Source organism: Globicephala melas, chromosome 19 (genome assembly GCF_963455315.2).
Source record: "Globicephala melas chromosome 19, mGloMel1.2, whole genome shotgun sequence".
In the NCBI taxonomy this organism is placed as follows: domain Eukaryota; kingdom Metazoa; phylum Chordata; class Mammalia; order Artiodactyla; family Delphinidae; genus Globicephala; species Globicephala melas.
In genome coordinates, this window is record NC_083332.1 from 11,760,608 (window position 1) to 11,783,212 (window position 22,605).

At 57.5% G+C, this 22,605-nt stretch overlaps 1 protein-coding gene across 5 annotated transcripts; it reads right to left on the bottom strand.

Annotated features, from left to right (window-relative positions):
• Nucleotides 1–5,645: 5,645 nt before the first annotated feature.
• On the bottom strand, nucleotides 5,646–21,059 carry LIPE (lipase E, hormone sensitive type). 5 transcript variants are annotated; one of them, XM_030874140.2, is made up of 10 exons: nucleotides 20,800–21,059; nucleotides 14,212–14,747; nucleotides 11,957–12,047; nucleotides 11,699–11,844; nucleotides 11,317–11,502; nucleotides 10,836–11,130; nucleotides 9,819–10,046; nucleotides 9,402–9,578; nucleotides 6,660–7,072; nucleotides 5,646–6,267 (listed from the first exon to the last, which is right to left on the bottom strand). In XM_030874140.2, exons 2-10 carry the CDS (start codon nucleotides 14,725–14,727, stop codon nucleotides 6,058–6,060), a joined length of 2,262 nt encoding a protein of 753 aa, XP_030730000.2. In that variant the 5' UTR covers nucleotides 14,728–14,747; nucleotides 20,800–21,059; the 3' UTR covers nucleotides 5,646–6,057. The 5 variants fall into 5 exon arrangements, with proteins under 5 accessions (XP_030730000.2, XP_030729998.2, XP_030729999.2 ...); XM_030874138.3 differs by lacking the exon at nucleotides 20,800–21,059 and adding an exon at nucleotides 20,307–20,786; XM_030874139.3 differs by lacking the exon at nucleotides 20,800–21,059 and adding an exon at nucleotides 19,876–20,193.
• Nucleotides 21,060–22,605: the final 1,546 nt, after the last annotated feature.

The following is a 22,605-nucleotide window of genomic DNA, read 5'->3' on the forward strand; positions in this document are numbered from 1 at the left end:
AACATCTTGTCTGTCAGTGTCCATCACTTGGTCCGGGATCCTGAATGTCTGGGAAACATCTTCTCCCCGCTTCTGTTCTAGGGTCCCTGTCCCCCACCCCGCCCCCACCCCCGTCTCCGCATCTTTGTCTCTCTGGCTCTGAATCTCTCCTTTCCTTCTTTCCTCATCTCTGCAGATCTGTTTCCAAATTTCTCCTGGTTCTCTGTCTCCTCATCTCTGAGTCTCTCTTCCCAAGCTCTGTGTCTCAGTGTCCTTATCCTGGAGCCTCTGCGTCCTTTCTCAGCATCTCTCCCCATCCTGAGGCTTACCCCATGGAGGCAGCCACAGAGCCCCATCCCCCAGCTGTCCAGACCATGGGCTGCAGGTGACTCAGGGTCAGACCCTAGGTCTTCCAAGACAACAACCTGAGTTGTCCTCAAGTTTCCTCTCCCAACTCTGACACAGCCTGGGGGCCCCAATTAGATAGATACAGAAACTCATGTACGTGAGGAAATCAGGACTGAGAAAGCTGTGAGGTGGCCTGCTTGGGGGTGAGGAGGAGGGAAGTGGCAGGAAGAGGAGAGCTGGGGGCTGAGGAGTGCGCATGGCAGCGTCTCCAGGCTTCTGGCCTGCATCCCCCTCAAACAGGGTTGCCAGATAAAATGCAGGATGTTGGGATTCCCTGGTGGCGCAGTGGTTGAGAGTCCGCCTGCCAATGTAGGGGACATGGGTTCGTGCCCCGGTCCGGGAAGATCCCATGTGCCGCGGAGCGGCTGGGCCTGTGAGCCATGGCCGCTGAGCCTGCGCGTCTGGAGCCTGTGCTCCGCAATAGGAGAGGCCACAACAGTGAGAGGCCCATGTACCGCAATAAATAAATAAATAAATAAAAATTAAAAAATGCAGGATGTCCAGTTCAATTAGAATTTCAGATAAACAGCAAATACTTTTTTAGTATAAGTATGTCCCAAGTATTGTACGGAACATACTTATACTTAAAAAGTATTTGCTGTTTGTCTGAAATTCCATTTTAACTTGGTGTCCAGTATTTTTATTTGCTCAATCTGGAAACTTACCTTCAAAGAGGGGAATCCAAGTCCCTGGGTCTTTTCCCAGAACCCAGGAATCCCTCCTCAGAGTCCAGGTCCCACTCCCACTCCTCTCCTCCCCTAGAATCCATGAATGAGGTACCCAGCCCCTACTCCCTCAGAACCCAGGAGTCCAGGCCTCCAGCCTCTTTCTCCCCAGAATTCAGGTGTCCAGGCCAGGTCAGGATACAGTTGCCCAACGTGGGTTTCACAAGGCGGGTGTTGCCATCTATGGCACTGGCGGAACCGGTCTGGCTGAGCAGGCAAGTGAAGGGGCCCCCTTCCCATTGTAAGCCTGCTGCGTCCTCCAGGGCCAGCCCAACGGGGCTGGGAGCGGAAGAGTAGGGACTCAGAGCTCTGGATGCGTCACCGTGTCTGGGTTTGGGTGTGTTGTATGGAGACATATCTATCTCTTTCGTGTGTGCTTCTCTAGGTGCTGTGCATCTGTGTGGGGTTTGTCATGATGTGCCTCTCTTTGCGTGTTCCTGTGTCCTGGGGTGTGACACGTGAGGACGTCTTTTCTATGTGCGCGTCTGTATTGCCCTCCTGTGATTCTCCCTACTGTGCATCTGTGTTTGGGTGTGGTCTCAGTTGTGAAAATTCCCTAATTCTGACTAGATTAAGGCAGGAATTAGTTTTTGAGTGGTTGCTTTGTATGCTGGACTCCAGAGCCAGAAAAACTTACTTCAAATCTTGATGGCCTCTGAATGGCTATGAAACCCTGGGCAAACCACTAAACTTCTGTGGACTTCAATTTTTCCATCTACAAGATGGGTTGCTGGGAATAGAGTTGCTGAGAGGATTAAACGAGTTAATCCATGTAAAGAATTGCACCTGGACCATAGGAAACATTTTTCTGTTTATGGGGGTGATGATGATGTTCTAGTTGCTGGAGATACAATAGTGAATAAAACCAAGTCTTTGCTCATGGACCTAGTAGGGATTAGATGAATGGCCTCTCTATGGCTGGGCATATAACTGCATAACTGGGGTGTCTGTTTTGCATGAGGAATGGGATATTTCTGTGTGTTGTCAGTGCGAGTGATTCCACGATTGTGTGCCTATGTGTGTCTTTGTAGGTAATTGCACATGCCGTGTGTGGATTCTCTGCTTGTGTGGGTGTAAATGCAAGATCACACCAAGCAGGTGTTGTGAGGACACATGGGGACAGAGGAAGAGCTGCACAGAGAGATGTGGATGTTTGTCCGTCCATTCCATAAGCATTTGCTGAGCCCCTGCGATGTGCCAGGACCTCTGGCAGGCATCGGTTCAAGGCCTGGGGGAAAGTAGAGAGACCTAGAGACCCACCTAGAAAACTTTGGCTGCCCCAGGCTACTCTTTGTTGTGGTGCCCGGGCTTCTCATTGCAGTGGCTTCTCTTGTTGCGAAGCACGGGCTCTAGGCACGCGGGCTCAGTAGTTGTGGCTCGCGGGCTCTAGAGCACTGGCTCAGTAGTTGTGGTGCACTGGCTTAGTTGCTCCGAGGCATGTGGGGTCTTCCCAGACCAGGGCTCGAACCCATGCCCCCTGCATTGGCAGGCGGATTCTTAACCACTGTGCCACTGGGGAAGCCCCTATTATTTTTATTGTTTTCAGCATTTTAATCTCTCATTTGGTATGTATGCTTTTCTCTTTGTTTCCACATGAGTCTCAAGTCTCCTCCTGCTCTGGGTTCCTTCTGCACACAGCACCCGCCCCTGGGTTCCCTTTCAGGGATGAGGAAAGAGCATTATCGAGGCCAGAGCTTCCCCTAAGCCTTTTCCTCTTCATCTCTACTCCAAGCCCCACCTCAGGACCCAGAATTCTGGCCTGGGGACAAGGCCTGGCTCCAGTACAACACAGAGCCACATAAAATCCCGAACCCCAAATCTGTCTTCCTTGGTCAGGCCAGTGACTCTTGGGATCCAGGAATCCCCGTCCCTACAGCATGACCCTTCAGGTTCCCAGCTCCTCCCTCCCTCAAGATGCAGGAATCCGGACGCTCAGCCTCTTCCTCCCTCAGACTCAGAAGTCTAGGCTCCTCCGTTTCTCCTCCCTCAGGACCAAGGAATCCGGACTCTCTCATCCTCCCTCAGGACAGGATCAGTCCGTCGAACAGCCCAGCTTCGTGCAGCCAGAAACCTCGTTCCTTGTCCTTCTGCAGTCGCCCACGCCCTCAGCTACCTCCCATTTCTGTCTTTCTAGAGGCGTGTCTGACACGCGAGCACTCCTCGGCAGTCGAGCTGTGATAAGCTACCCACGACGTCAGTCACTATCTTCCAGCCAATAGACACTCCGCCTCCTAACTCCCTGGGCCACTCAGGGCAGGGCGAGTTCCCTAGTAGGCGAGGCCCGCAGCTCAAGTCCGACAGCGATAGACTAGTCTCCCCGCCCGTCCTGTCGGCGTGTCAGGAGGCCGGGCCTTCGCCGGTTGGTGTTGGGGTCTGCTTCTTAGACGCTGGAGCGGCTCTTGAGTGGACACGTTCTGCGAGGCTGTCCTGGTATACCCTTCACAGCACACCCAGTATTGGGGTTCTGGACGTAGCTCGGACGGGAAACGGTGAGCCTGGGTGAGGCTTGAGGCGGAGCGGGGAGCTGGATGCACAATCTAAGAAATCCATCCATCCATTCCCTTCCTCCCACCCTAAACTTGATTCTCGTCTGCCCCTACCCGTCCTGCTCACGCATGCGTTCAGTCCTTCCTGCCCTCATTAAGTACCTCACTCATTGATTTCCTCGCGTAGCCACTCACGCGCACCCGTTCATTCACACACTCAGCCACCCATTACTTAAACATTTCCTGAGGCTTCCAATGTGCTAAGCCTCGTGCTGGGCCATGGTGGTAACCAAGATGAATCAGGCCTGGGTTGTGTCCTCAAGGAGGCCTGGTCAGATGGGAGGACAGACCCACATATTGATATGCAGGGGAGGGCAGAGGCAGGGGAGTCCAAGAAAGTCTTTTTTGGGTTTAGTGGGTCAGGAAATGTTTCAGAGGAGGGAACCTCCCTCTCCTGACTCCTCCTGCCTCCTTGATGTACCCCTGGGTTGTCTCCATTACGGTTTATCATAGGATACTGAACATAGTTCTCTGTGCTATATAGTAGGACCTTGTTTATCCATTCCATATTGTAATAGATTACATCTGCTAACCCCAACCTCCCACTCCATCCCACCCCAATCTCTTCCCCCTTGGCAACCATAAGTCTCTTCTCTATGTCCCTGAGCCTGTTTGTGTTCATGAAGACTTTTTTTTTTTTTTTTTTTTTTTGCGGTACGCGGGCCTCTCACTGCTGTGGCCTCTCCCGACACGGAGCACAGGCTCCAGACGCGCAGGCTCAGCAGCCATGGCTCACGGGCCCAGCCGCTCCGCGGCACGTGGGATCCTCCCGGACCGGGGCACGAACCCGTGTCCCCTGCATCGGCAGGCGGACTCTCAACCACTGCGCCACCAGGGAAGCCCCATGAAGACCTTTTGATCTGTGTGCAAAACCCTCAGTACCTCACCCACCTCTCACACACCTGAGTCTCCTCCCAGTAAAGAGTCTCACTGTCCACCTGCTCCCCTGTCCAGACCTGAGTGTCCCCTCCATCCCCTTGCCTTCCTATAACCTCTGCTCCACCCTCAGTAAGTCCCACTTACCCAACCTCAGTTATGGCTCTGGGATCTGCTCTGCCCCTACTTCTACTCCCTACCTTCATGGCCTCTGCTCCAGCTCAGGGCTTGTCTTCCCTGCCCCCAGCCTCCTCTTTTGCTTTCAGGGCTCTAGTCTTGCCCTTTTCAGTCCGTTCCCCAGTTTCGCACTAGGCTCTTTCAGTGCCTGCGCTGATCCTGTTCCTCCCCTGCTCAAAGCCCTTCTGTGGCTCCCAGTGCCCTTCATTTATAGTCCAAATTGCACTCCAGGCCCTTCACGATCTGCTGCTGACCACTCCCCACTTTGCACCTGAACTTCTGGCCAGGCAGAAGCCTTGACCACTGCCTGTTGGCTCCCACGACGTTACGTGTTTCTTCTTCTTAGCAAACTTTTGCTCATCCTTGGATCACCTCCTCTGTGAAGGACTACCTGACTACCACAGATGGAGCCTGCGGGGACTGTGACAGCCTGTGTCTGGGTCTCTTCCCACACCCTCCCTGAGTCCAGGGTTGGAAATTTCTTGAAGGCTGACCCTGGATGGAAATCTCTGCTCCAAACCTAGGGCCTACAAAGGGTGAGGGACTGAGTGACTGTCACAGCTGGGCAGAGCTTGGGTTCCAGTATTTTGGGTGACCAGTTTGTTTCTGGTTTCCTGTTAGCTTTGCCCCGGTTCTCTACGGAGTTCGGGTTTTCTTTTCCTGGTGTATGCTGGGGTTGGGTCTGTAGAGAGGAGCAGCTGAGAAGCCAGAGTCCTGTGGCACTGTACCTGAATTAGGTCTGAGGGGGAGGTGGGTCTGTGTTAGTAGGGAGCGGTCCTGTCCTTCCTCACTAGAGAATCCAGGCCCGGAGACCCCTCCTTCCTCAGGACCCAGACCTTGGGCCCCCAGCCTTCTGCTCTCCGGTGCCAAGTGTCTCGGTTTCCGATGCTGCCCCCTGGTGGGCGACCCCCCACCCACTCTATTTGCGTGAGGGCAAACTAATTAAATACTTTTATTTACAAAAAGCAAACAAAGCAAACCGTCCTGCAAAGTAGGGTCAGGCTCCGCCCCTGCGGAGGTCGCGGCAGCAGAAGGCAGTGGTGGAGTGCAGGTCCAGCTGTCTCGGAGATGCTTTCTGGGCGTCCCCCTCCCGCAGGCCAGGGTGTTAGCTTTCGGGGGCCCTCGCCCCGCCCCCCCCTTGCCGCACCCTCGATTTAAGGCACAGCCCGCCCCCTTCCGCCCGGCCCGAGGGAGGGGCCGGATGGGCCGGGAGGCGTGGCAGGGGTCCCCGCCGCCCTTTCCGAGGCGCATTCACTGCGGAGCCCTGAGCAGATGGGTACGAGAGGCCTTTAGTGTAGCCCCCGGCAGCCCCCCTCTCCCCGCGTGGCCTGGCTCCGTCCCACGGCTCAGACCAGCGGGGCCGGCGGATTGAGGACGAGGCGGATGCGCTCCACACACAGCGCCGCGGCCTGCCGCGTCTCCTGGCACAGCGCCGCCAGGCTCAGGAAGCCGTGCGGCAGGTCCTCCACCACGCGCAGCGTCACGGGCTGGCTCAGGCTGCGTAGCCGCCGCGCGAACATGACTGAGTCATCCAGAATGGGGTCCAGCGCGCACGCCTGCGGGACGGCGGGGGTGGGGCACAGGGGCAGGGTAGATGAACGCGGGGAAATACGTGGCCATGTGGGTGGGGAGAGGCAGGAGACATGGGGAGGGGGCGGAGAGTCGGAGAATGAGTTTAACTGGCCTCTGCCTAGCTTCTCCCTTCCCCCAGAGACCCACCCTCTCTTTGCCCCTTCCCTGAATCTCCAAGCCCAGCGCCTGCCCCAGGTACTCAACAAGACTCCCTTAGTCTGCCCGTTTCCGGGCCTTCCCTCCTCTTCAGTCAGGCTTAGGCAGGCTTCCTCCATTCCCCGCCCTCTGCCTTCCCTGGGGGCTCCCTTCCCCAGGTGCACCAGTGCCCCGCCCTCCCCGCTCCTTGCCAGCTCCACCTTCCCTGTCTGGCACTCACCACGATGTGCACAGGTGGCAGGGTCTGCAGCATGCTGTCAGGTGCCAGCAGCGGTGACATGAAGGGATTCTTGAGGATGGGCGACGAGTAGAGGGTCACCCGTTTGACATCGTGGCTGGAGCGCCTGGGGTGGAAACCCTCAGGGAAGGCAGCATACACTCTATCCTTGGTGCTCAGCTCATCCCCGGCCTCAGATTCTTCAGATGCATCCTCAGGCCGAAGTAAGAAGTTGACGGCTGAGGGTGTGGAGTGGCCACGTGCCTCCGCTGACAGTGACAGCTCCGGGGTGTCCGGTGTCTCAGAGCTGCCCCTTAGGCTCAGGTCATGCAGCGTCAGGCCCTTGAGGGAGTCCGTTCCCTTTGGGCTCTCAGGCTGGGCCAGTGCTGTTTCAGACACACTGCACCGCATTGGCTCTGCGAGAGGAGCAGGGTTAGGGGGCCAGCCAGGGACACAGATAATCCTGGCTCTGTTGGCTGTGTGTATGGTTGGCTGGCCGGGAAGATCGTGGGCAGAGCAGTGGCCGGTGGAGGAGTTGCACCCTAGGGCTGTGGAGGCCTAGAGTGTTCCCCCAGACTCCTTCCCTGGGGATGGGCGGGGAACTCCAGGGTGCCCCAGGCTGCAACTCCAAGGGGGAGGTGGAAGGAGTCACAGGTCTTGGAGGTGGAGCTGTGTGCTAATAGAGGGGTGTTTACTTCTGGGAACCTGTTTCCTTCTCTGTACAAAGGGGATAAAAATAGCCCTTACCTCATAGGAGGTGGTGAGAACTCAGTGGGATAATAAGATTTGGGATTAGGTAGTGCTACCCCTGGGAGGTCATAATATATCAATATTTATGTTTTATTACCAGGTGCCCTGTTCCAGCTGCCTCCCTGGCCCCAGCACGAGGCCCAGTCAACTTTGTATTGTCACTTGAGACAGAGGGTATGAATGGCTCAAAGTGGAGTAGTGAGCAGGCCCATGTGGCTTGAAAAGAGGCCCTGTTCATAGGGAGCTAAAAAGAATCTTGAGGACATACCAGGTTCCCAGAGATCCCACATCTTTAGCCACGTAGATATGCTCCCCCAAGTTCCTTCGTGTTCTTCACTTCATCTCTTCCCTTTGTTTCGTTTTTGTTTTTCGGCCACGCTGGGTGGCATGCGGGATCTTAGTTCCCAGACCAGGGATCAAACCCATGCCCCCTGCATGGGGAGTGTGGAGTCTTAACCACTGGATCCCCAGGGAATTCCCCATCTATTCCTTTTGAATGACCAGACAAGCAAGTGCCCAAATGATGCTAAAGGTGCGCTTCAGGCCTGCCTGGTATAGCCACCTTGGCCTCAGCGCCACTGATTTTATCAGACTCATGCTGCTTACCACTAGGGCCAGGACCTTACATTTTTCAGTTTTTTTTTCCACTTGCTTTTATAAATCCATAAAGGCAAAACGCAAGACGATATGAGAATAACTGCATAGGTGCCCTGTGCCCCAGAGGGTCACTGAACAGAACTGTTGACTAGAGTCACAGGGCACCAGAGGACCAGCATCTTCAAGGAGCACCTACTGTGTGCCAGGTATTGTGCTGGGTGCTTGGCACAAATAGGTGTATGCAGTCCTTACAACAACCTTATGAGGCAGGTATTCTTCTTGTACCCATTTCACAGAGGAGCAAAGTAAGGCTCACAGATACCGTGACCTGCCCACGTCAGCCAGCAACCAGCCAGTACCTGGTACAGTAGGGAGCTAGACTGGCGTGTGCGCCTCTAGGGTTTGCTCTTGTCACTTTTCTCCTACAAGGAAACCGCCTATGCCCAATGGTCCATGTGCCTAAAATTCAAAATCTCTTTCAATTGTTTTTGGGTATATTTACTTGCAACCATTGGAATATCCTAGTATTAAAAACTGAATTTAAAATAAAGCACATTCAATTGGAATGTTTTTCTGAATAACAGGAACTGTATCTACTTTTTTTTTGGCCGTGGCTTGCGGGATCCTACTTCCCCAACCAGGGATTGAACCTGCGCCCTCGGCTGTGAAAGTGCAGAGTCCTAACCACTGGACCACCAGGGAATTCTGTGGGAATTGTATCTTTTTTTTTTTTTTAATGTATCTACTTTTGAACATGCAATTTCTATTACCCAGAAAATACTATTGAAAGTGATTTGAATTGGTTGTGCTTTAAAATCCAGGAAATGGTGGGGAAAAATGGATCCCTGGATGGAAGTGATTTTTGGCTGCCTGAGGGTCCTCCTACCCACCCAGGGCTGGGAATCTCCTCCACTTCCTGAGGTCTGTCCAATCTTCTGATCTCCCCATGCCAGGGCCAGCCCCTGGAGGGGGTATATCCCCAAGCACTTCTGTTAAAAGTCTGGAAAGAATCTAGGAGGTCTGGACTCCCACCGAGGGCCCAAGGGATTTGGGTGGGGTTCTTGGGACTGAAAATCAGGACACTCAGCAGGTCTTCTGAGTCATTCCCCAGGGTGCCTTTCTGAGAGAGGCTGTTTAGAAAGCTAAATCTTACAGTTCCTGGGATTCTGAGTTGACCCGGGGGACCAGAGTCCTGGAATTTGTAGGATGTGGGCTGTCGTGGACAATCAAGGCTTTGTGGTAGGGACTTGGCACAGATATGGGGCAGAGCCAGGAAGGCGATTGCTGCTTCCCTGAGGGCCCAGGGCACAGCCTCTTGCCTTCCCCAGGACTTCTGGTGTGCCAGGCTGTCCCTCCTGGCCACGCTGGATGGGTGTGTGAGGAAAGGGCGTCACTCACCTGCTATGGGCACCGAGTTCGGGTGGGACTTCTGCCCGCTCAGCTCCAGAAAGGAGTTGAGCCACGAGGAGGCACCCAGGCGGAGGTCTCGGAAGAGCAGGGCTGTGTCCCGCTGCACCAGCCCCACCATGCCCAGCGCCTTCTGGTCCGAGTCACAGTGGTCCTCGGTCTCCCCACCTGGGAGCGTACATGGGGGGCTGAGTTGGTCTCTTCTCTTTCTGGGCCCAGTCTGAACACCCAGAACCTCAGGCATCTGTGCCCCCAGGGACCCAGAATATCTGATGGCTTCAGCAGGAACAAGGAGTCTCAGATTCCCTCTCCTTCACACTCAACGAGACAGGGCTCTAGTCTCTGACCCCAAAGGACCCAGGTATCCAAGCACCCGCAGGGCCCCAGTCGAGTGGGTGTGGGACTAACCAGCATAGGCATTGACACACTTGGAGAGCATGCTGAGGGGCAGCAGGGGGTCCATGAGGCTCAGAAGGCGGGAAGGAGAGGCGGTAGCCTGCAGCATTGTGGCCGGGTAGGCTGCCATGATGCCATCTGGCACCCGCACCCCATAGGCCGCTGCCCGAAGGGACACGGTGAAGCAGAGATTCCCGCCTGCGCTGTCTCCTGCGAGGCATATCCGCTCACCTGTTGAGCCTGGTTTGGAGGGGGCTTGGTCAAGCCTGGCAGGGAGGAACTGGAGCTCTGGGCCAGGAGCACTGGACTCTCAGAGGTCGGGTGTCGGGGGCCCAACCCCAGGGTCTAGCCAATTGCAATTTTAGACACTGGTAAACTACGGCAGGGATTTGGACCCATTTGGGGGATAGTGGTCAGAGGATAAGGCAGCCTTGGGACATGGAGAGGCCTGGAGATCAGGAAGCTCTGGGAAGCTTGGGAGGCTGGAGGTCAGAAGCAAGGAGGGAGGTGGTGGAAAAGGGAGACCAAGGGCACGTTTCAGGAGGGAGGGGCATCGAGGCCAGCAGATGGAAGCCAGGGTTCAGGCTGACTGCACACAAGGGCCACGGGCCCTGTGCCCTGAGGCACGGCCTCATCCCGTGCTTCCCAAGCTGTGGGGAGTGGGAGGTCGGAGGAGCTGGGAGAATGGGCTGGAGTGAGGCCAGGTGGCTGCCAGCACAGGACAGCAGTGGGTAGACAAACAGGAGGAGGCCGTGGGGAGGTGGGGGACAGAGTGTCAGGGCTAGAGTGGGCGGAAGTAGGAGGCAGAAGGAGGAAGTGGTTGAGACGGAAGGTGGGAGCACTGGGGCAGAGCTGGGGGAGTGGGCGGGGGACAGGCGAGGTGAACAGGCGGCAGAGGGCCGGGTGGCAGGAGATGGAAGGGGAGGCGGGGCATGCAAGACTGAGGCCTGAGCAACTAATGGATCGTTCCCCCTGCAGGAGGCTGGGGCGGGCTCGGGGAGCTGGTGGCAGTGAGGGGCTCAGGCTCACCAAGGAGGGCACAGTGCTTGACGGCCCAGCAGTAGGCGTAGAAGCACTCCTCCAGCGCCCGGGGGAAGGGGGCCTCGGGGGCCAGGGAGTAGTCGATGGAGAGGATGGGGGCGCCCAGCTCCTGGGCCCAGCTCTTGAGGTAAGGCTCATGGGATTTGGAGGTCTGGGCCACGAAGCCGCCGCCATGGATGTGCACTACCAGGCACCTTGAACGGGGTGCCTGCTGGGGGCGGGACCGCAGCTCCAGGCTTCTGGGGCCCTCGGACCTCCCCAGGCTGCTGAGCTCCTCACTGTCCTGGGGGTGAGGAACGAGGAAGTGGGTCAGGCCGGTGTGGTCTTCCTGGGCCTCACCCCACCGAGGGTGTGTGCTCAGAGACAGGAGTCGGAGCAGTGTGGGCAGTGAGAGGTGGGAGGACATTTGGGGAAGGTGCTTCCATGCTCCTCAGCTCTGTACCTGTCCTGGCTGAGGCAGGGACCCTACCTGTCCTTCACGCAGGTCATAGGAGATGAGCCTGACGAGGACAGGCCCGGGGCCTGTGTGGGCCAGTGGGGGTGAGATGGTGACCATGACCTTGGGGTCAGCAGTCAGCGGCATTTCAAAGGTGATGGGTGGCAGGCTGAGCAGGCGGCTTACCCTCACGGTAGCTGATGTCATGTTTGCTAGAGACTGGTGGGAGGGAACAGAAGGGGCGCTGGGAGGGGCTGCTGGCAGGGGTTCCCCTCACACCTCCCCTCCGACCCCCAGTCTTTTTCCTCCCGTGCTATCCCTGGACCTGGAACACTGCAGAGGCCCGGGAGTGTCTCTGGGCCTCAGTTTTCCCATCATGCACCAGGTTGGGGCCCTCACCGTGCCCCATGCTCACCGATAGCACCTGGATCTCTGTGATATTCCAGAAGGTTTTCCAGAAGTGCACGTCCAGGTTCTGTACGATCCGCTCAAACTCGGCCCCACGCAGCTCTGGGTCGATGGCAAAGCGGCCACCGGTGAAGAGGGAGCTGGCTGTCACACCTGGGGGTCAGGAGGGGTGTCAGGGAGCCCCTGGCAGCCTCGCTGGGGCAGCGGTGCGGAGGAAGGACAGGAGTGGAGGGGAGGCTGCAGGCAGGTCCCTGCAGGGACTCACTCAGGCCCGTCTCGTTGCGTTTGTAGTGCTCCCCGAAGGACACCAGCCCGATGGAGATGGTCTGCAGGAATGGCCGGATGGCGGGCGTGAACTGTGGAGACATGCCTCCAAGTCAGGGACCAGGGGCGGGCAGGAGTGGGGTGGGGCAGAGACATGGGGGGTAGATGTGGTCATTCAGCAAACATTTAGTGAGCTCTGGCTGCGTGCCAGGCACTGCTCTAGGCACCTTCATGGAGCTGATGTTGTCGAAAAGACAGACAATACTCAAATAAAGGCATGCCATATAATGTGAAGTAACGATCGATGTTTGAAAAGACGGTAGGTGGAGGGGACAGAGTGATGATTAGGGGTCTGACTCCTCATACGGGTCTCCAGGAGGGGACTTGAGGAGGGATGGGAATGAAGCGAGGGAAGGCTGTTCCCTGCAGGGGGCAGGACACGTGCAAAGGGTTTGAGGTGGCCCTGTGCTTGGTGTGATGATGGGTGTGGCGGGAGCAGAGTGAGCCAGGGGAGAGGCGCAGGGGCTGAGATCAGAGAAGCAGAGGGGGCTCACGTGGGGCCTGAGGATTTGGATTTGTTCTAGATGTGGATGGAGCCATAGAGGGTGGTGAGCTGGGAGAAGGATGATGCAGGGATCCCTGAAACTCAGAGAGGACAGAGATGAGGTGACGCAGGCAGTGGGGACCAGTTAAGGGGCAGCAGGGAGACAGAAATGGGAAAGGTCAGAGACAGGGCCCGAGATCCTGAGGCAGAAAGAGTCAAATGGGGAGACCCAGCATCTGAGAGGAGCCAGGCAGCTAAGAAAAGACAATAGAGAGAAGAAGAAAGCCACAGGAGGCTGGGCAAGGGGCCAGCAGGGTTCTTCTGTTCCTTCAGCAAATACTGGCCTGGGTCCTACTGTGTGCTAGGCACTGGGCTGGAACAGGGGCTGAACGAGACCTAGACAGAGAGGGCCTCTGCCCCCTGGGGCTGGCATCTTACAGGGGGAGGCTGTCCTGCAACATGGCACAGCTGGGCCCTCAGAGAGTAGCTGTCAGGCATGGCCCTGCCCCTGGCCGGGGGCCCAGTGGGCCAGAGAGCACAGCCGGGCTCAGGTGACCCTGGGTTCTCACTCCCGAGCTTCGAGGGGACAGCCGGGACACAGGGAGGAGCAGGCTGGCCCAGCTGGGCCGATCAATATTTGTGGGTTCAGCTTAGGAGAGGGGAAGTTCCCAGGAACGCCCAGGCTGGATTGGTGAGGACGGGCTGCTCCGCATGGAAGCAGAGAAAGGTGGGGTACGGTGGGAAGAGGCTGAGAGACTGCCAAGCTCAGCTACACTGAGGGTGGGGGAGGCCCAGAGAGGGTCTGAAGGGGTACAGGGTTACACAGCTCCAGATACTCCTGTTGGGGTTCCCAGATGTGGCTGGGGACTGTGGACACAGCACTGACCCCAGATGGGGGCAAGTTGGGCCTTGGCTCTGAGCCTGGTGCCCCAAGTGCTTCCCAATTCTGAGTCCCCAAAATACTCTTCCTGTGAGTCCAAAGGCCTCAGGGCTGCTTCCCTGTCAGTTCTGAGATGAGCTGTGTCTCCCTGAGGGTGGTTTGGGGTGGGCAGAGTATAGGAGAAGGCCTGCAGCTGGGGGTCAGGGCCCTGGTTCAGGGAGGAGAGGGGCCACAGCCAGGTCTTCCTCACTGTCACCAACTTGGATATGCTCCCTGGCTCTCCCTGAAACCTCAACATCTGGATTCTACTGTGCCTTAGGTGAGTCGATATGCCCAGGCTGACCTGGGTCCAGTTGAGAAGCTTGGGGCCCCTCCCCTTGAACCTCTGTAAAATGGGGCTGGTACCCTTCCTCCCTGCCTGCCAGGCCTCCGGTGGGGATGACTAAGTGGGACGTGCTCTTACAAACTGGCCTTGAGAACAGTACTGGCTACTCTCCTAGAGGGTCTCCAATGAATTCAGGGGCCAGACAGGTCACGTAAAAGAGTGAATGAATCTCCTGAGTGTAGGACGATAGGGAGCAGTGGAGATCCTGGTGCAAGAGGCCATGCAAGTTAAAGATTTCCTCCACGGTAGATTCGGCCAAAGGGCCACAAGTTTGAGACCCTTCGTGCAGTGCTGTCTGAGCCCCAGACAGCTTCCCCTTCCTGCATCTGCTGTTTGCTGAATCCAGTAACACAGACCACTGTGGTTCCTCTACTATGCTTCTGAGCCTGGTTGGGGCCCACCATGTGCCTTCACCATGGGCCCAGAGGGGCAGGGCAGGGGGCTCACCTGGAAGCCCAGGCAGCGGCCATAGAAGCAGCCCTTGTGCAGAGTGATGTACTCATGCAGGAAGTCGGCAATGACCCTCTCATCACCCTCGAAGAAGAGCTTCCCGGGCTGGTTGGTGGCCAGCAGGTGCTGAGCGTAGTAGGCCAGAGCACGGAGCTGGGTGAGAGCGGTCAGGTAGGCCTCGAGTTCGGCCAGGTTGTGGCTGGTACGGAAGAAGATGCTGCGGCGGTTGGAGGCCACGTAGCGGGATTTGTGCAGCAGGTGCACCAGGCAGCAGCGGGCTGTGTGCACCAGGCTGCGGTACCCGTTGGCCGGCGTCTCTGCATCCAGGTCAAAGAGGTGTGCCACGCTCAGCAGGCGGCCCAAGGTTGGCTCCAGCCCCAGTGCCTGTTCCCGAACACCTGCAAAGACGCTTGACAGCCGCCGTGCTGTCTCCCCAGGGCCCTGGCTGGAGAAGAAGGCCATGTTGTCCTCTGCCAGGGTCACCAGCGACTGTGTCACTGTGTGCAGGTCCATTCTGTGCGAGAGCCGTGAGGCTGCGGGCAGGTCGGGAGGCACGTTAAGGCAGGGCTGGACCAGCTGGAGCCTGGCATCCAGGAGTCCAGGCTCTACCCCCTCCTCCCACAGACTCACGTCAGACCACAGCCCCTCCTTCAGACCGAAGGATGGAGTCTAGGGCTCCAGTTCCTTCCTTCCTTGGGACCCATGAGGCCAGGTACCCACTCTCTCCCTGCTCAAGAGGCAAGTTTGATCCCTCAGTCCCAACCTTCCTAAGATGCTGGAGTCCAGGCCCCAGAACCCTCTTCTTCAGGGGCCAGGAGTCCCTGTCCTCTCTTATTTGGGACACTGATTGATTCCTTAGCTCCAGCATCTGTCCTACAGCCCAGGAGTCTATGTAACCCTTTCTCCCTTCTAGGGACCCAAGTTCAGGCATCTGTCTCCATTTACTCTCCCGGGACCCAGGACTCCCTCTAGGTTCTGAGCAGTCTGGACCCCCCGTTGGTCCCCTCTCTCAGGACCAGGAGTTCAAGCCCCCATCCTACCTCCTTCTCAGGTCCCAGGGGTCGCCCACAGGCCCTTGCCTTCTGCAATATTTGGGAGAGTTCAGCCCTCAACCCACCGATTCCCACCCACCTGGTGGTGTCCCAGGACCCTGGACCCAAGCCCAATTCTCTTCCTGAACCCAGGAGTTCATATTTCTAGCCTTACGTACAACTGAGGGGTCACTCCTGCCCCCTCCTGGTCCCTCCAGTCTGGCTGTGGAATCCCCTCCAGTCTTCTCTGGGGGTCCCCAAACCTTGGTTCCACTCCTTCCCCAGCTGGGTCCCTGGCCTTCAGGCCTGGCTTAGCTTGCACGGGCCAGCCCTGCTCCCTGCCTAGGATGGCATTCATCCCTGCCATTAACCTTGAACTCACTCTGAGTCAGACTCTGTGCTAACAGCTTTCTCTGTTTGCTCCTTTAGGTTCTCACTAACCCTCTGAGGCCCAGACCGCCTCGGTTCATGTTTCAACTGTTATTAGGAGCATTTCCGTCTTACAAGAGAGGAAACTTGAGGCTCAGAGGTATTAAGTAAGGAGATGAAAGTTTCCTTGAAAGCGGCAGAGCAGAAGTCAGACCCAAACCTCTGGGGCCAGAGCCGTTACTTTTGCTGGTCTCCATCCCAGGGCTCTGGAGACTGGGCCTCTAGCTCTGGCTCTCAAAAACTTTCCCTGGACTAGGCCTGACTCCCCACACTTCAGGGTCCCCGGTTAATCTTCCCGTCGGCATCCCCGTCCTGTCACCCAGGTCCTGGACAAGCTGTTCTTGCGCCCCTCGGTGGGGATGCTGCCCTCTGCTTCAGATACTCTTCCCTCCTGAAGCCCATCCAGCACCTTGCCTGACTCCCAAGTCGAGGGTCCCCCGATCCCCCAGAAAAAGGTGTCTCTTTTCGCCTCTAGGCCCTGGGGTTTGGCAGCGGCCACTCCTGTCTGTCAGCTGGCAGTGAACTCACCCCTCCCAGGCCTCTTCAGAGCTCCCCAGGGCTGGGACTGCTGCTGACTGCGGCTTGTGCCAGTTGCAGCCTGGGATGATAATCCCGGGGAGGGGCCCAGCCTGCCCAGGGTGTGGCCACCAGCTCCACCTCCCACCCAGAAAGGACAGTGAGAACCCAGTGCTGTAAACAGAGCCTGGGGCCCAACTCCCAGTCATTGCCCAGCCTCCTCTGCCTTTGAACCCTGGAATTTGGGCCACCAAGACCCTCCTCCCTCAGTCCCAGGAGTCCAGACCCCTAGTCCCCTCAACAGTTAGAAACTGAGGCGTGCAGGTCCCCTGTCCCCTCCTCCCTTAGACCCAGAAGTCTCACCCTGGTCCTGAACAAAGTCTGCCCTCTCACCCAGCCTGGCTGCCCTCCTTCTCCCCAGGGTGGATTCAGGGAGCAGAAGCACCATGATTGATCGCAGCTCCTGCCCCCAGACTGGCCGTGGCCCAGCTGGCCCCAGCTGGTGGGCAGAGAGAGGGCAGCCAGCCTTGCCTGTCCCTCCCAGGAGGACAACAGCCGATTAAGGGCAGTGCCAAGCTCAGCCAGGGGGCCCAAGCCGCAGGTCCTGCTGTGTGGTGTTCCCACACTGGGCACCCTGTACCTGCCACTAACCCTTCCGGCCCATCCTGCTGTGACTGTCATTCCCACCTCACACACGGGAAACTGAAGCTCAGACGCACTTCACCTCCGTTATGCCACGTGCTCCTTGCCTGGCCAGCTCTTTCTCACCCTCAGGACTCAGCTTCTCACCTCCTCCAGGAGGGCTCCCCCCATCTAAGATGCACCCCCTACCACTGCTTTCTGCCATCATCTTTAAGTTGTTCTTCCTAGAATTTTATATATTTGCAGTTTTCCATTTATTTGTTTCCATGTGTGTTGTTTGTGTCCCCCAGGGGCAAAACCAGGCTTCATGGAGCTCTGACACTTTTACAAGTGGAGGTGGGGCTCTTTAGGAAAAAGAATAGAAAACCACAAGTATGATATTAGGTACAGGCCCTTGGAAGAGGCCTGTGCAAATGAGAGGCCTCGGTGTCATGTGCTTGGCTGTAGGTGACTCCTCCCCTGTCACTCTGCCTGGGATATCGTGCCCATGGGGGCATGGGATGGCCCCAGGGGCCATCATGGGGCCTAGCATGTAGCAGGTGCTCAGCAAATATTTGAAGAAGGAAAGGGAAGAGTAAGAGTGGGGGCAGGAGGGCCTGGATGGGAGTTTGGGACGGGCCCACCCCTCCCCAGGACGCACAAACGGATGGACAGACAGAGGCCTCTGGAGGCAGCTCTGAGCTTGGTGGCTGTGACAACAGAACACTGGCCTAAGCCACTGGCCAGGTGATCCTAGATGAGCTTGGTCTCCTCATCCGGAAACTGCGCTTGGCCATCCTGCCTGCTGAGGGCCGGAAATGATCTTGGTAAGCAGGACCCCACGGCGGCATTTCTGCTCGTGGTTTGCTTTGTGGTTCTCACTCAGCCTCACTGAGATGTGTATCGGGTCAGTTTTCCATCTAACATACTGTACAATTTACTGCTTGTGCTGTTTGCTTTCTGTGTCTGACAATAGATTACAGGCTCCCTGTGGGCAGGGACTTTGTTTTGTTCACTGCCGTACCCCCAGCCCTTGCGCATGCCCGGCACAGGGCTAGCGTGGTATTTATTGCATGGCTGCGGTTTCCCATTTTATAAAGCAGCTGTCATTTACTTCCTGTCTGTGGGGTAGGGCTCCTTATCGAACATGAGGGCACAGGAGACCTGGACAGAAGAAGTAACCTGCACAAAGCAGTGAGGAAGAGGCTGGATCCCAGGCGCTGCCCTTTGCCTTGTTCCAGGCGGCTCCCTGGGGGCTGGGCCGGATGGAACAGGGAGGGTGGGATGCTGAGTTTGATAGAGGTTTGCCAAGAATCTGAGGCAGAGAGCACTGGGGCAGGGGCAGGCCATCAGGGCCTTGGGTGAGGACTGGGGCAGAGGGAAGGGTGAGGGTCCTGCTGCCTGGGCACTAGCCTTTTGCCCTAAATGGTCACAGGACAACTGGACCCGGCCTGGATTTTGATCCCTGGGGACTGAGCAGGAAGAGAAAAGGGTGGTAGGGAAGTAAGTGGGGGGAAGATCAAGGAAGGGCCAGGTATGAGGCCTGGGAGGGGCAAGGCCTTCTGAAGGGGGAGAGGCCTGGGGGCAGATGCAGGCGAGGGGTAAGTGACTGTGGCTCGATCCCTGACTGTGTCTGCATGGAAGAGCAGACACTGCTCTAAGACAGCTGTGTGCCAGGCACTGCTCTCTTCCTGTGCTTTAGGCGAGGTAACTTGTTTCATCCTTTCCACAACCCGTGAGGTAGGAACCATCATGACCCATTTCGGCAGATGAGAAAACTGAGATGCGGAGAGGTGACATACTGCCCAGGGTCACCGAGCCAGCAAGGATGCCACAGCTTCTCTGCTGTGTTTCTGTGTGTATCCGTGTTGCTCCTTCTGTCATGTCTCAGCTCTGTGCTTTCTGGGTGGGCAGGTGTGAGTATGTCTTTGAGGTTCCCATGGAGGTACATACATATGTAGGTTCCTGTCATGCCTAGCGTTGGTCCCGGTCTGTGTTTGTGGGTGAGTGTGTCCACATTTTTTCTTAGCCTGTGTGTTTTCTTTTCTCAGTATGTCTGCAAGCACATTTGTATGCATGTGTCATGGCCTATCTGTGTTGCTCAGCCTGTGAGGGTTTCTGTGTCTCTATTTCTCTTGGCCTGTGAGATTGTGTGGCCATGTGTTTGTATGTGTATGGACGTATATCTTTTGTGTGTGTGTGTGTGTGTGGTACCCATCTCTTCCTATTTGCTCCAGTTCGAACCCAGGGCATCAGCATGGCCACCTCCCAGTCCCATCCAATCCATCATGAAGTCCTGTTCCCCCTGCCTCCCCTAGAAAGCACTGGAACCTGGCCCTTCTCTCACCTCCACTAGCCCCCTTCTCTAGAGGACTGTAACAACTCTTTCTGTGTCTCTGTTTTTGCCCCCTCCATGTCTTTTCCACACAGCAGCCAGAGGATTTTTCTAAAACTTAAATCTGGTCACACACTCCCAACCCTTCAACACCTCCTCCCTTGCTCTCAGGGTAAAGACAGTCTGAGCTCTGAGCCTGTCTGAGCCTTCCTGTGTGCATCTGGAGCCAACTCCAGTTCTATGCTTGGCTAATGATGATGTCTATGGCAGGGAGGATGATGAGTCTGGGGGTCTCTGGGCCCGGCGGCTATGTCAGTTTCTTTCCTGCTCAGGAAATTCCCATAGGTCCTCACTGGGATTGACACATACTCCTAATCCAGCAAGGACTTCATGTGTGCCTCTGCCTGAGGCTTGTAGCATCTCTGTTGGTCTGTCAGTGTTTCTCCAGCCCGCTGAGATCTGTAAATAATGTGACCCCCGAGGGAACCCAGGTGACAGCACTTCCTTCTCCCAAGTGAAATTTAGTCTGTCCAAAGCGAACCCAGGGCTCCTTAGTCCTAGGAGTAGGACCTAAATTCCTAGGGCAGCCAGGCTGAAGCAGGTGGACTGACAACAAATGGATGAGTGGACTGAATGAAGGATGGTGGGACAGGGCTGTTTGGAGCTGTACTGCACCCCTCCTCCAGGCATTCCCCACTATAGGGCACCCCTTCCTCCTACCCGACTCACCCCTAAACTTCCTCTTTGGACCACAGCTTCTAAATCTCTTCTCCATTACCGTCTCAAGAGGGTCAGAGACCTGAAAATCGGCGTTTGAACCATCTCCCACGTTGAAATCACAAGGCAAGAACTGCCACGGTCACACAGCGTGTACGGAGCTAGAGCAGGAACCCTGGTTCGGGACACTAACATTCTGGACTCTACTCCCAAGATGGTACTGGGGCGTCGGAGAGTTTTTATGCTGGAGGTGATATTTCCCTCTCACATCACCCGCTTCTCACAGTGGATTATCCCCGCACCCCCGCCCCGCAGGGCAGCAATGAGCCAGTCCACGGGCCCCCCCCCCACTTCTTGTGGCAGGAGGTCAGTCCACTCGGTCCCCAGTTTCCCACAGGATGTCTAAAGTTCCTTCCGGCTCCCGCCGGCCTCCTCCCACTCACCTTTGGCTTTGCCTTTTCGCCACCGCCCGCGCCTTTGACTTTTCGACCGCTCTTGAACCTTGTTCGAGCCCGGAGCCCCAGCGGCCACAGGGAACCTCACTTCCCTGGCCGACTCCATCAGTTTTCCGCGGCCCGGGCCCCGGGGCCAATTCTACCAGCCTGGGCCAATTCCACCCGCCTGGGCCAATTCCACCCGCCAGTCACCGCCCCGAGGACCAATCCTCGCTACGTACCACCGTCGGGCCCCCACACCACCCAATCTCGGACTTGCTTCTCTCTGGGTCCCGCCCTCTGAGCAAGGAGGGCCGCCCTCCACAGTCGGGTCCCGCCCCCCGCCGCAGGCTTAAAGGGCCCGCGACCAACAAAAATGCAGCCTTGGAGGCGGCTAAAAGCGTATTGGGTCAGAACTAGTGGGGAGTCCCACGGGGGTCACCCCAGCAAGGAAGCCCCGATGTTGTCACGTGTTGGCTGTCATCCTTGTCTTCCCACTCACCTTCCCACGCAGGGATCGTCTAGAACGCACCGGGTCGGCCCGCCGAGAGGTGAGCCGGGTGCCACTTATCTTCCGCCTTGGGTCGGGGAGCGGGCCAGGTCCTCGGGCAATTCAAAGCCGAGGCCGGGCTGCAGTGCAGGAGGCGTGGCTCTGCCAGGGAGCCTTTGGAGGAGGAAGCCCCGCCTTTCCCCCTGCCCTCAGTCTCCTAGTTCTCCTATTGCTCCGTTTCTTGGGGTTCTCCTCTCTGCCCTGTCCCTCCCCGCGAGAATGGAAGGGAGGGGCTGTAGGGTGCTCGGCGCCTGCGCACTAGCTCCAAGCCGTGCACTCGCCCGCAGGGAGGAGAGGCGGCGGCGGGAGCTGCGCGAACCTGAGAAAAGGCGGGAAACAGAGGAGGCTCGAGGCTCGCGCGTGCGCACACACTCAGCTGTCTTTGTGAGGGTCCCGGAGAGGCGGCTTTGGCTGTGGCGGCGCTGTGGTGAAGGCGTCCCTTGAGACTGGGTTCGGGAGGCCCAGGGAGGCCGCTGTTTAGCACCAGAAGCACCATCCCGCCCCTCCTCCCCGCCCTCCCAAAGCACACGAGCAGCCGTGGCACTGAGAGACCCGGATGACCCTCTTCTCCTCAGTCCTGAGAGAGGCGGCCCAGCCCTTCCGGGGGACACAGGCCTCTGGGCTGAGACCCCCATTACCAGCCTTCGGACTAACCGTCCTCACAGCGCCCTCCGCTTCCGGAGTGCGGCCGCCTTGTTTCCCCCCCTCTGGCTATCTCACCGAGTCTCCCCACGTTCCCCGGAGAGAACTTGCGCCCCACCTTGTGCAGGGCAGGGCTTCTGAGCGCAGAGAAGGAGCTCAGGGCCCGAGCCTGCTCCCCGGGGGCACCATGGCCGGCTTCGGAGGAGGCGCAGGGATGCTGCCGCCAGTGGAGTCTTGTGCCCACGACCCGCCCACACCGCTCCCCCAGCTCTCCCTCCCGTCAGCGCCGACCTTGCCTGGGACTTGGGCGGAGCCCCAGCGCCTCTCCCAGGCGCCCCCTTCCTGAGATCACAATCCACGAGGCCATGGGCCCGGCGGGACTGGGACTCGCTGGGGACAAGTGTCCTCCTGCCCACTGGACAACCCAGAGAGCTCAAGGGTCGCTCCTGCCCGGTTTTCGGCCTGGCCTGCGTGGACACTCGCCGAAGGTAAGGGTCCACGTTCAGCAGGGTGCCGCGGTGGCCCACTTGGTGCCCGCCCCAGAGCGGTGCTCAGAGTTGGGGGCCCAAGGGATGAATACGGGCCCCTCGCCCAGGGCCTTTTTAGTTTCTGTTTGATTTCCCCCAGATCCCCGCGGGGAGGCAGCCTGGAGCAGGGGAGGGAGTCAGAGGCTCGCTGGGGGTCCTGGCTTGGCCAGCCCCTAACTGCCCAGCCTCCTGCAGGATCCCTCTCTTCTCTAGGGCTCAGCTTCCTCCTCCGTCAAATGGGGCTGTTGATCTGTGTCTGCAGGACTGTTGCGGGGTCACCTGAGCTCACCTGACATTCTGGCAGGCCTAAGTTCTTCCTGAGCAAATGAATGACCATCCCTGGGAGGCCCCCTTCCTCCAAGCTCAACTTACCTGGGTTCCGGTAGTGTTTGGGGTTCTGGCTGCTGGTTTTCTTACTGGGTAATGACGTCCCACCAAATCCCGACATCACTTCATAACCAGGTTTCCCCTTGAAGACCAGCTTCATTCCCTGGGCCACTGTTCCACCCCTCTTGGCTGGCGAGTTGGTCTCTAACGTAAACCCTAAATCCGAATCTGCACCAGAATCTACTACCCGTTCAGGAAATGT

Excerpts from the sequence above, each read along its gene's own strand:
- LIPE (XM_030874138.3), bottom strand. The coding sequence starts at position 20,424 with ATGGAGTCGGCCAGGGAAGTGAGGTTCCCTGTGGCCGCTGGGGCTCCG. Across the intron at positions 11,845-11,956 it reads ACGCAACGAGACGGGCCTGA|GTGTGACAGCCAGCTCCCTC; the intron begins GTGAGTCCCTGC and ends CCTGACCCCCAG. Across the intron at positions 9,579-9,818 it reads GTGTGTCAATGCCTATGCTG|GTGGGGAGACCGAGGACCAC; the intron begins GTTAGTCCCACA and ends GTACGCTCCCAG.